We start from the raw sequence: 12,636 nt of genomic DNA, 5'->3' as shown, positions 1-12,636 counted from the left end.
AGAGAGAGAGAAAGAAAGAAAGAAAGAAAGAAAGAAAGAAAGAAAGAAAGAAAGAAAGAAAGAAAGAAAGAAAGAAAGAAAGAAAGAAAGAAGAGATTGGATTTATACCCCACCCTTCACTATCCGAAGGAGTCTCAGAGCGGTTTACAAACTCCTTTCCCTTCCCCTCCCCACAACAGACACCCTGTGAGGTAAAAGAAGAAGAAGAGATTGGATTTATACCCCGCCCTTCACTACCCAAGGGACTCTCAGAGCGGCTTACAAACTCCTTTCCCTTCCCCTCCCCACAACAGACAACCTGTGAGGTAAAAGAAGAAGAAGTCTCGACTGCTTGCTAAGCTCAGCTTGGACTTTGGCCGTTTGGTTCCCTCGGCCTGATTTGCAGCTGGTCTCCTGACAAAAAAAAGCCCTCGAGACAGCATTCTTCTTCTTTTTTTAAGCGACTTGTTTTCAAAAGAAATTCCCAAACCATGGGAGTTAGTCTCGCTCTGTCCCTGACACTGACAGTGTTCAAACCCAGCAGGAACTCCTTCTAGTTTGAACAGAAGAAGAAGAAGAGAAGAGATTGGATTTATACTCCGCCCTTCTCTCCCCAAAGGAGTCTCAGAGCGGCTTACAAACTCCTTTCCCTTCCCCTCCCCACAACAGACACCCTGTGAGGTAGGTGGGGGCTGAGAGAGCTTTGAGAGAACCGCCCTTGAGAGAACTGCTGTCAGAGAACTTGTGACTGACCCTACGTTCCTTCCCCCACCAGTGGCTGGGAGGACCTGGAAACCCTACTTCTGACCCAGTCGCCTTCTGATATTGGTGGTTAAGAGCCACGGACTCTAATCTGGGAGAACTGGATTTGATTCCCCACTCCTCCACTCGCAGCTGCTGGCGTGACCTCCGGTCAGCCACAAGTTCTCCCAGAGCTGTTATCTCCAGAGCAGTCCTCGAAAGAGCTCTCTCAGCCCCACCTACCTCACAGGGTGTCTGTTGTGGGGAGAAGAAGGGAAGGAGATTGTAAACTGCTCTGAGACGCCGAGTGAAGGGCGGGGTATAAATCCAATCTCTTCTTCAAGCTGGAAGCAAAATCCTTAAAGCGATAGAACCAAGCAAGGATTGTGTGTGTGTGTGTGTGTGTGTGAGGGGGGGGAGTATGGTTTAGCTCCTCTTGCCCACTTCTTGCATTTATGTACCGCAACACACACACACACATTTACACACCTCGCCGTGAGCAACAGGGCCGCTGTATGGATCCTCCTGTCCCATTCAGCTCCACCGGTGATCTCAAAGGCTCCTTTCCCCCTCTCTGCAGTTGTTCGATCGGGAGCTCTGCGTCCGTCAGCTGAGATACTCGGGGATGATGGAGACCATCCGGATCCGCAGGGCCGGCTACCCTATCCGCTACACTTTTGTGGAGTTTGTGGACAGGTACCGCGTCCTCATGCCGGGGGTTAAGCCAGCGTATAAGCAGGTATGCCTCTTCTTTATTTACTTACTTTATGCGTAGTCTGCCTTTCTTGCTGACACTCAAAGCGGATCACAGGATCTAAGCGCTGCGGTTGGACGGCACATGGCAACCCAGTGCAATACAGTTAGGATTACAGAATTAGAGAACAATAGGAACTAGCTATCTATGGCAAGGTGTACTATAAACAGTGTGCATCGTGTGCCATCGAGGCGCTTCTGGCTTGTGGTGGCCCCATGAATGAATGACCTCTGAAATGTCCTGTCCTTCACAGCCTTGCTCAGGCCTTGCAAACTGAGGGTCGTGTGACTTCCTTGAGTGAGTCGGTCCACCTCATGTGGGGGTCTTCCTCTTTTCCTGCTGCCTTTCACTTTTCCTAGCGTTAGAACAAAGTTTTTGGGTCCAGGGGCACTTTTAAGACCAACAAAGTTTCATTCTGGGTATGAACTTTCGTGTGCACGCACACTCCCTCAGATACATTGAAACAGACCTCCTGAAGCCTCACATATAGGGGGGAGGTCAGTTGCCGGGAAGCGCTAGTTAGAGTCAAGATGAATAAGTAACTGAGTGATAAGTATAGCTAAGATCGGACTAAAGCAGTTCAGTCTGTTTCTGAAATCCCTTTGCAATTACAAGTTATTACAACACTCAGGACAATGGAACCCCCAGGGCTTAACAGAGATATTGGGTTCTTATCACACCACACATGCTAGGTCAGTCAGTTCTCGCTTATACCCAGAATTAAACTTAGTTGGTCTTAGAGGTGCCACTGGACTCAAACTTAGTTCTCACATCTGCTTGTCAACTCTTTTATTTGTATGTTAATCTGCTGCTATTCACAGGTCCTACCAACTGCTTTAATCCAATCATAGCTATACTTTTCATTCATCTTGACTCTAACTAGCCCTTCTTGGCAACTAACTCCCCCACTCCTAACTATTGCTTGTTCTGTTGCTTCAGACCAATATGGCTACCCACCTGAATCTCTTTTCCTAGCACTGTTGTATTTCCCAGTGAATCTTGTCTTCTCATAATGTCGTGGGTCCTAGGTCTGCTGAGGCTGACTACTCCTCAGATGAGGAAGAGGCAGGGAGCAGCCCAGCCTCCTCTGGAGTCAGCCCAGAAGAAGAACCCCCAACAGCACCTGAGGAGGAAGAGTCCCCAGCGGCTGCACGGGAGGTGCAGCCAGAAGGAGAGGCTGATCCTGAGCCTGGCCCAGCACCCCCAGTTGCAAACACCCCAAGGCCAGACTCCTTGACTAGTTCTCCTGAGTGCCCCAGACATAGGGCACACCAGAGGCTGACTATGCAGGAGCGAAGAAGGAGTGCCAGACTCCAGCTCCTGCAGAGGCAGAGGGAAGAGCTGTAAGCCTTTGCAGACTCAACTCCCAGGGAAGGGAGGACCTGCTCAAAAGCACTCCGTACAGCTGGTTCAACGTGGCAGCAACTTTGCTCTGGCATGTGTGTAGCAGCCGCTCCTTGTCCCTGCAGCCTTGAATTGACTTTCTGGCTCTTTGACTTTTGGCTCTGACAGACCTTGATTCTGGACTGTGTTTACAAGCTCCCAGTGTGTGGTCCCTGTGGCTGCCAGCCAAGACAGCACACATCATGTGACCAAAGTACAGTGACCTCAGTTCAGGGGTCATTTTGTAGAGAAAGAGGTGCAGGAGCTCATTAGCATAACTTATTTGCATATGCTACACCCCCTGACATCACCGGAAGTATGTCAGAAGGCAACACCCACCGCTCAGGCTCCACTGGACTGTTTTGGATTGCTAGCTATTTGGGGGGGAACATGCAGATCTGTCCTCGTGGAGGAGGGAGAGCTCATAACTGAATAAGACTTGGTCTTAAAGGTGCCACTGGACTGATTTGGACCAGGGGGGCGGGGGGAGCTCTGCAACTTACCTGGCTGCTTCTTGCTCTGACTGAGGGCTGCTGGGAGCAGGGGGTGGGGCTTGTTGCATGTGCCCGCCCCCTGGGCTCTTTACTGCCGGAGCTCCGCTCCTGTGCGCTCCTGCAGGAAATGACCCCTGCCTCAGTTTAATCATTTTAGTTCTAGGAGACTTCAGGCTTGATTTTATCTAAAACCCACTGATTTGTCTCTTTGGCGGTCCACGCTATCCCAAAAAACTCTCCTCCTACACCAGGTTTCAAATGAATCACTGTCAAAACTGTACAGGCCATACATATCCTCTTCTCGCTTTGGTGGCCTCCAGAGAGCGATATCAAGACAGTTCTCTCCCCCCCCCCCATCGTAACGTTTTAATTTAAGAAAAACCCTCCGTGTGAATGTTTGTTCATTCTTTGCCTAATGAGATTTTTTTTTTTGAAGAAACCTTTGTTTAAGGTTGGCAGCTCGAGGCATCCGCTTCTGTCAGCTGAGGAAGGAGCCACTTCATTTTCTATTGTGTTGAAGTAATGCAGCTTCTACGATTTTTTGTTTACTAGCTGCCTCGAGCATATTCTCTGTCTCTCTGTGCCATGTTTTTTCTGTCCTTGCTCCAAGGAACTCGGAATAAAGTACATGGTTCTTGTCAAATGTAAAGTGCCATCAAAATGCAGGTAATTTATGGTGACCCCAGCAGGGGGCTTTCAAGGCAAGTGAGAAGCAGAGGTGGTTTACCATTCCCTTCCTCTGCAGAATCTTCCTGGGCAATCACGTCGTCGCTCCACCTCCTCTTCTCCAGACCAATGTTCCCTCTAAGCTGAGTTGGTGTGAGCGAGCTCACAGTTTTTTAGCTTCCGGCTCACACATTTCTGTCTTAGCTCAGGAAGGAGGGCTCCAGAGCAAACTGATTTACACAGTAGCCAAATCGCTCGCTCAAAACATTAATGCCAGTCGCTCACAAAGTAGAATTTTTGCTCACAAGACTCCCCAGCTTAGAGGGAGCATTGCTCCAGACTGAACCTTCCCAAGTCCCTCAGCTTTTCCTCACAGTGCTTGGTCTCCAGGCCCCCGATCTCGTTGCTCTCCTCTGCACCTGTTCCATTCTGTCCACATCCTTTCGGAAGTGAGGTCCCCAGAACTGCACACAAGACTCCAGATGCAATGCAGCGTACAGCGGGACTATCTCATCTTGCTATTTGCATGTTATGCCTCTCTTGCTACCCCCCAAGATCGCATTAGCCTTTTTCGTCACTGCATCCTGGGAGGAGGGTCTCAAATCACGTGAAATGTTAACCTTGTGGGCCTAGATTGCAGGTATCCAAATTACGATCTCTTCTCCCAAACCTCAGGAAAGCAAGACTCTCAAACTCAGTTTGTTTAAATTTCTGTTCATGCTTTCATCTGTGGTGTTTGCCTTTAAACCTGACCGGAATAGCCCTGGCTAACCTAGTCTAATCAAATCTTGTAAGCAAAGTCTTGTGAGCAAAAATTCTACTTTGTGAGCGACTGGCATTAAAGTTGTGAGCGAGCGATTTGGCTACTGAATAAATTGGTTTGCTCTGGAGCCGTCCTTCCCGGGCCTAGACAAAAATGCGTGAGCCAGAGGTTAAAAACCAGTGAGCTAGCTCACACTAACTCAGCTTAGAGGGAACACTGCTTGTAAGCCAAGCAGGGTTGTTGGTACTTGGAGGGGAGACCACCAAAGAAGTCCAGGGTTGCTATGCAGAGGCGGGCAATGACAAAATCACCTCTGTTATTCTCCTGCCTTGAAAACCCTGCGGGGTTGCCATAAGTTGCTTGCGACTTGACGGCACTTTCCGTCACATCAAATGACCTGCTTATGATGGATCTGGAGAGGATCGATCTGTACTGTTTTACACGCAGAGAGGAAATCTGCGTGCCAGGGACCAAGACGTCATTCTGACTTGTAAACGATAAAGAGCTGAGCCTAACTGGAATATTTTGATCGGGACCTTGTTTGTACATGTATATTCACTGCATGTCGATGAAGACTTACCTGATTTACCTGATGAAGGAACAGGTCCGAAACGCCAACTATCCAGAACTGTGTAGTTTCCACTTGGGACGGATCTTATCTTTTTTACAAGCCACAATATAGAGATGTTTGGACTTCAGTCCAAGGCCTTGTGATAGGCTTGCCAAGTCCCCCCAGGGAGCGGGGAAACCCCCGCCCCAGAGGCCCGTTCCCCGCCAGCGGTGGATCGGGCCCCAGGGGGAACCCCACCCGAACGTGCGCGTCACCTGGAAGTGACGTGACGACGCCAGGCATGCTGGGGGCGGGGCCACTGTCATCCGAGGGAAAACTCTATGGTTTTCCCTCGGATGGTTGTGGCCCCGCCCCCAGCGTGCCAGGCGTCGTCACTTCCGGGTGACGTGCGTGCGGCGCGCGCACTCCAGCCACCCTCCAGACTCCAGCGGGGAGTTCCCCGCTCCAGAGAAATTTTGACTTGGCAACCCTACCTTGTGGAATTTATATAAGCAATGCTTTTCTATTGTGTGCTTGCTTTGTTAATGAAAGAAGTCTGCTGCTTCAGAGATGTGCTGTGACTTCTTGTGGGCTTGAGTTTGTTACCACTCGCTTTTTGCTAATTACTCTTTACAACATTTGTGATTCTACAGTAATATATATATGAGATTGGTAAAATTGTTGATTTTGGTCCCTATATAATTATTATGGCATGTACTTAGTGCATTTTGAGGGGCTGCGGTGGCTCATTGGTTAAGACGCTGAACTGCAGGCTGGAAGGTCAGTAGTTTGGCAGTTCGAGACCCGAGTGCCACATGACGGAGTGAGCTCTCATCTCTGGTCCCAGCTCCTGCCAACCTAGCAGTTTGAAAGCAAGAAATTGCAAGTAGATAAATACTTTCGGTGGGAAGGTAACAGCATTCTGTGCGCCTCAGTGTCTAGTCATGCCGGCCATATGACCATGGAAACGTATTTGGACAACGCTGGCTCTTCGGCTTGGAAACGGAGATGAGCACCGCACCCCTAGAGTTGGATTCGACTGGCTTTCGAGCAAGGGAAACCTTTACTTTTACCTTTAGTGCGTTTTGACTACAGATTTGTAGGTGATTCTAATGGTTGTTTTTCTGTAGCCCCCCCCCCCTTGCTGGAGACCATTATCGGCACTGGAGCCTAAGGCATCTGTCCAGTCAAGGCACGAGGTAGCCGTAATTCTCAGGAACTGTTGACAAAAGTTCCCACACATCTCTTTCTTCCTTAGGGAGATCTGCGCGGAACGTGCCAGCGCATCGCGGAAGCTGTTCTGGGCAAGGATGACGACTGGCAGATTGGCAAGACAAAGATTTTCCTGAAGGTAGGAGAGCAACTTGTCCCCAGAACCAGCTGGAACCCAGCCTTAGGAAACATGTCATTCTAATTACTTATATATCTTGTTTTTTGTGCCTATACAATCCTCAGAGTGGCTTAGAATAAAAAGAATAACGCAAAACCCGGCATAGCATCACATTAGAAACTCTACAGTTTGTAAATGCAAATGCGCTTGAAGCAGTTGAAGATATTACTTCATCAAGTGCTCAATAATGTCTCAGCAGTAGATGGAGGGTGTTTTCAGACACGCCATCCTTTAGAAACAGCATTGGCACCACAGTACTAAATGAAATGGACAGGAAAACATCTTTTTAGGATGGGATTGTCCGGCTGGTCATATCCACCAGGCACAGGAACTAGGGTTGCCAAATTCAGATCGTCCGGGAGCGGGGGGCTCCCGGACGATCCCGGGCACGTGCGTGCGCGTCACCCGGAAGTGACGTCGCACACTGGGGGCGGGGCCACGCGATTTGAGGGGAAAACAAAGAGTTTTCCCCTCAAATTGCTGCCATTTGAGGGGAAAACTCTTTGTTTTCCCCTCAAATCGCGTGGCCCCGCCCCCAGCGTGCGACGTCACTTCCGGGTGACGCGCACGTGGGGGTGGGGTTTCCCCCGGGCCCCGATTCCGGCGCGCCGGTAATCGGAGGTCCAAAGCGGGGGAATCCCCGCCCCCCGGCTGCATTTGGCAGCCCTAACAGGAACGTATAATTAAGCTGTTTTATACAGGATGAAGTTTGAATCCAGTAGCACCTTTAAGGCAAACAAAGTTTAATTCTGGCTATAAGCTTCATAAATGTGTATGCAAACGAAAGCTCACACAATCAGGGCTATTTTTGAGCAGGAACGCACAGGAACGGAGTTCCGGCTGGCTCCTGAGTTGGCCACGCCCAGCAGGAACTCATTAGCATAATAGTCCACACCCAACAGCAGGAACTCATCAGGATTGGCTACATCAGGGGTGTGTGGCCTAACATGCAAAGGAGATCCTGCTACAAAAAAGGCCCTGGGTTTTGACAACAAACAAGGTAAACAGAATAAGAAGCAAAAGGTGGGTGTGGCTGGATGACCACACTTCTAGTAACACAGGGGTGTGGCCTAACATGCTAATGATCTGTGGTGTCGGGGTGTGGCCTAATATGCTAATGAATTTCTGCTGTTGGGTTTGGCCTATTATGCTAATGACTTCCTGCTGGGCTTTTTCTACCAAAAAAGCCCTGCTTACAATTAAACTTTGTTGGCCTTAAAGGTGCCACTAGATTAAAACTTTGTTCTAGTGCTTCAGACTAACATAGCTACCAGTGTTCCCTCTAAGCTGAATTAGTGTGAGCTAGCTCACAGTTTTTTAGCCTCTGGCTCTCATGTTTTTGCCTTCACTCAGGAAGGGATGGCTCCAGAGCAAACTAATTGATGCAGGAGCCAAATTGCTTTAATGCCAGTAGCTCACAAAGTGGAATTTTGGCTCACAGGACTTCACAGCTTAGAGGGAGCATTGAATCTTATACAGGATAAGTTGAGGGAAGGCGGCATGTTATAGCCCAGTCTCATCCGATCTCAGAAGAAAATCAGGGTGAGTACTTGGATAGGAGGCCACCAAGGAAGACTCTGCAGAGGAAGGCAATGGCAGACCACTTCTGCTTCTCACACCTTTTGCATACTTGACTCATCTTTGGTATAATGGTTAAGAGCATGGACTCTAATCTGGGAGAACTGGGTTGGATTCCCCACTCCTCCACGTGCAGCTGCTGGGGTGACCTTGGGTCAGTTACAAGTTCTCTCAGAGCTGTTCTCTTAGGAGCAGTTCTTGAAAGAGCTCTCTCAGCTCCACCTGCTTCACAGGGTGTCTTTTGTGGGGGAGGGAAAGGACATTGTAAACTGAAGGATGGGGTATCTATCCAATCTCCTCTTCTTATTCTTCTTCATCTTCTTTGTCTCCTCCTCCCCCCCCCCATGAATCCCAGAGGTTCCCTAAGGAGGTAACACCTCTCATATAGAGACTTGTGCTTCTAGAGAAATCATCTTCTTCAGCAGATCAGATTTTCTATTTATTGTAGTTCCGGTATAATCCGTGTGCTTATTTTTAAATGCGCCCCTCATCTATTTCTTAGATAACCGTTCAGAATTCCGTGCAGTGAGCGTTATCACAGCTCTGCAGCTGCTCAAACAGGAAATCGGGAAATGAGCAGTTCAAAAGGGCACGCCTGAGTGTGTTGAATCATTGTTGGGTTGGAAAAGAAAGCAAATTAGAGGGCAGAGAGAAAAACCCCTTAATTCAGTGTTTGCAAACCTTCTGGCATCTGAGAACTTCTTTATCTGAATTAAAACTCAGAGGCCTGGAAAATTTTATTTTTACATTGCAGAAGTGTAAGAATTAGGGTCAAACCAGACCTGGCTCCTAAACAGTTGTGTGAGCATTTACTTCAGGTGGTACTGGGGGATTCATTCATTTTTCTAATCTAACACAGCCCCGTGGAGATCCTATTGGGGCAAACACGCAAGCATTCTATATCTAGGATTGCCAGCTTGGCAAATGATGGGAGTTTTTGAAGGTGGAGAGGGATGGTGGAGTTTGGAGAAGATGTGGCATCACTTCCAGGTGACACTCTAGGAATCTCCCCTTCTCTCTATGGTAAAAACCTTAGAGACATGGGGAAATTCCTAGAGTGTCAATATGAAGGCCATTTACCAGTCATTTTCTCTCTCTCCTTCCTTGACTTCTTGAGGGTGGGGGATTGGGGCCACGGGCAGCCCAGGCAAATGGCGAACCTATCTGTATCTGTGCCCAGACATGTCGATAAGACGGGGGACAGAGGTTATTTCCGTCCTTCCTGTTTCATCATCCCGTTGGAATTCAGGAGCTGGCAAAGGCTTTGTTTTGAAATGTGAAAAAGCTCCCACGTTGGAGTTGCCAGCTCTGGGCTGGGAAATTTGTTGAGATTTGGAGGTGGAGCTTGGAGAGGGCGGGGTTTGGGGAAGAGGAGGGGCCTCAGTAGGGAATAATGCCATAGAGCTCCCCCTCCCAGAGCAGCCATTTTCTCCAGGGGTATTGATCCAAGGTTTTCCCTCTTGCTGTGCCCCAGCACTTGTATTCAAAGATACGCTGCCTCAGTTTGGTGTAGTGGTTAAGTGTGTGGACTCTAATCTGGGAGAACCGGGTTTGATTCCCCACTCCTCCACTTGCGCCTGGCTAGATGACCTTGGGCAAGCCGTAGTTCTGTCAGAGCTGTCCTTGAAAAAGAGCCGTTTCTGTCAGAGCTCTCTCAGCCCCACCTGCCTCACAGGGTGTCTGTTGGGGGGAGAAAAAGGGAAAGGAGTTTGTAAGCCACTCTGAGACACCTTTGGGTAGTGAAGGGCGGGATATAAATCCAATCTCTTCTTTTGGTGTAGTGTTTAAGTGTGCGGACTCTAATCTGGGAGAACTGGGTTTGAGTCCCCACTCCTCCACTTGCACCTGCTGGATGACCTTGGGCAAGCCATAGTAGGGCGGGGTATAAATCCTCCAATCTCTTCTTCTTCTTTTACCTCACAGGGTGTCTGTTGTGGGGAGGGGAAGGGAAAGGAGTTTGTAAGCCGCTCTGAGGCAGCTTTTGATAGTGAAGGATGGGGTATAAATCCAATCTCCTCTTCTTGTTCTTCTTCAGAACATGGAGGTTCCACTTAGTCACCATAGCTAGTATCTCTGTGTAGGTGTACCCTTCAGGAGTTTGTCTCATTCATGGAGGTTCCACTTAGTCACCATGTCTAGTATCTCTGTCTAGGTGTACCCTTCAGGAGTTTGTCTCATCCCCTTTTAAAGCCAGCTCAACTAATAGGCATTACAGCACCTATAATGTCACAGAGTCCACCTTCCAAAGCAGCCATCTTCTCCGGGGAAATCGATCTCTGTGCTCTGAAGATCAGTTGCTGGGAGATCTCCAGGTCCCACCTGGGGAATGGCAACCCCATGACCCGTGTGTTTTCCCATCCCATTGTGAAATGCCAGAACTGACATTTTCGTACCATTTGCTGTGTGCCCTCCTTCCGGCCATTCAACCAATATCTAGAGGGTACTTCACCGTGTTGTTTTCTCCTCAGGATCACCATGATATGCTCCTGGAAATCGAGAGGGACAAGGCCATCACGGACAAAGTGATCCTCATCCAGAAAGTGGTCCGTGGATTTAAGGACAGGTAGGATGGGCGATTGGAACCGTGGGAGGGCTTCTAGTGTCCTGGTCCCACTGGTGGACCTCCTTGACGGCACCTGGTATTTTTGGCCACTGTGTGACACAGGCCAATGGCCCATCCAGTCCAACACTCTGGCTTATTTCACACTAGAGCTGCCTCGATGTTGCGCCGCCGTTTGCCCCGATACTATGGGTCAATTTCACACCCGAAGCCTGCAAGACGGAGCTCTTCCGCCAGGCGTTCGAGTAGGAGCCACCGCCGCCACTATTTTACCACCGAGGTGGCAAGTCATCGGCTGCCCTATAAAAATGGGGGCGAGTGGGCCCAGGCAGAAGTTCGAGACAGCGTAGTGGGAGACCACGCTACTGAGATAGTTGGCCACCAAATCTGGGGGGGTTGTTTCCATCTTGGAGGATTAATATAGGTATAGCACCGTACCATTGGAAGGTTTTATTGTGATTTTAAATGTTTTATTGTGATTTTAAATGTTGTATTTATTGTATGCTGTATTATATTTTGCACTCGGCTTTGCCGCATGTGAGCCGCCCTGAGCCTTTGGGAGGGCGGGATATAAATCAAACTAATAAATAAATAAATAATAAGCTGCGGGGCTGCATTTTGACCCGCAGCTTCGCCCGATTTCCCCCGCAGTTTCGTGATCCTGTTTTTTTAGGTTCACGAAACTGCGGAGGGAATCGGGTGAAGCCGCGGGTCAAAGGCAGCCCCGCGGCTTTGGGTGTGGAATTGACCCATAGTATCGGGGCAAACGGCGGCGCAGCATCGAGGCGGCTTTCATGCGAAATCAGCCTCTGTGTCACACAGTGGCCAAAAACACCAGGTGCCACCAGGAGGTCCGTCAGTGGGGCCAGGACAGTGTTGGATTGGATGGGCGATTGGCCTGATCCAACGTTGGCTTCTCTTATGTTCTCAAGCTGGGACGGATTCAGGTGGATAGCCGTGTTGGTCTGAGGCAGCAGAACAAAGTTGGAGTCCAGGCAAGACAGTAGAGATCCATTATTGGGAAGACATCACCTTCCATGCTACACAGCTGTTACATTCCAGATGTTATTTTTAAAAAATCAGTATCTGGCACAGGGTTCCCCAACGTGGTGCCCATGGCACCCGCCAAATGTTTTGAGGAAGTGGGCGGGGCCAGATAGGGCTTTTGCCATCAAGGCTTCTGATTGGCTACTGGAGATTTGATTGGCTGGTCAGATTTTCTTGAATGTTGCTTTGGCAGCAGCTGCCCCCACAGCACAAGGATCCACGCCGCGTCGCTGAATTTAAGCTGTGGCAGCTATTTTGTGGCTGGTGACTCCTGCAGCAGCCATTTTGTGGCAGCCATGTTGTTCCTGTGCCCACAAATCCTGTCAGAATCCCAGATGTGTCCATAGGCTCAGAAAGGTTGGGAACCCCCGATCTAGCAAATGCTGTTTGTTTGGTTTTTTAAATTGCCGTGCAGGGGTCATTTCGTAGAAAAAGAGGTGCAGGAGCTCATTAGCATGACTCATTAGCATGACTCATTAGCATGACTCATTAGCATAACTTATTTGCATGTGCCACACCCCCTGACATCAGTGGAAGTGTGTCAGAAAGCAACATCCACCGCTCAGGCTCCACTGGACTGTTTTGGATTGCTAGTTATTGGGGTGGGGGGGACGTGCAGATCTGTCCTCGCAGAGGAGGGAGAGCTTCTACCTGAATAAAACTTGGTCTTAAAGGTGCCACTGGACTGTTTTGGGGCGGGGGGGGGGGGGGGGGGGGCCTCCGGCACTTCC

General features: G+C 49.4%; 1 protein-coding gene across 1 annotated transcript in view; it reads left to right on the top strand.

Moving 5' to 3' along the window:
* MYO7A (myosin VIIA) overlaps window positions 1–12,636 on the top strand; it is a gene marked incomplete at its 3' end in the record, with an annotated part of 151,777 nt that overhangs the window by 68,181 nt on the left and 70,960 nt on the right. The window contains exons 16-18 of the mRNA XM_015426720.1: window positions 1,301–1,459; window positions 6,589–6,681; window positions 10,767–10,861. Coding sequence (XP_015282206.1) covers window positions 1,301–1,459; window positions 6,589–6,681; window positions 10,767–10,861 — 347 coding nt within the window. The remainder of the gene's footprint in view (window positions 1–1,300; window positions 1,460–6,588; window positions 6,682–10,766; window positions 10,862–12,636) is intronic.

This window comes from Gekko japonicus, unplaced genomic scaffold (assembly GCF_001447785.1).
Source record: "Gekko japonicus isolate JY-2015 unplaced genomic scaffold, Gekko_japonicus_V1.1 scaffold3084, whole genome shotgun sequence".
Taxonomy (NCBI): Eukaryota; Metazoa; Chordata; class Lepidosauria; order Squamata; family Gekkonidae; genus Gekko; species Gekko japonicus.
Note: the sequence above shows the minus strand (reverse complement) of the source record. Positions and strands in the feature narration are given on the sequence as shown.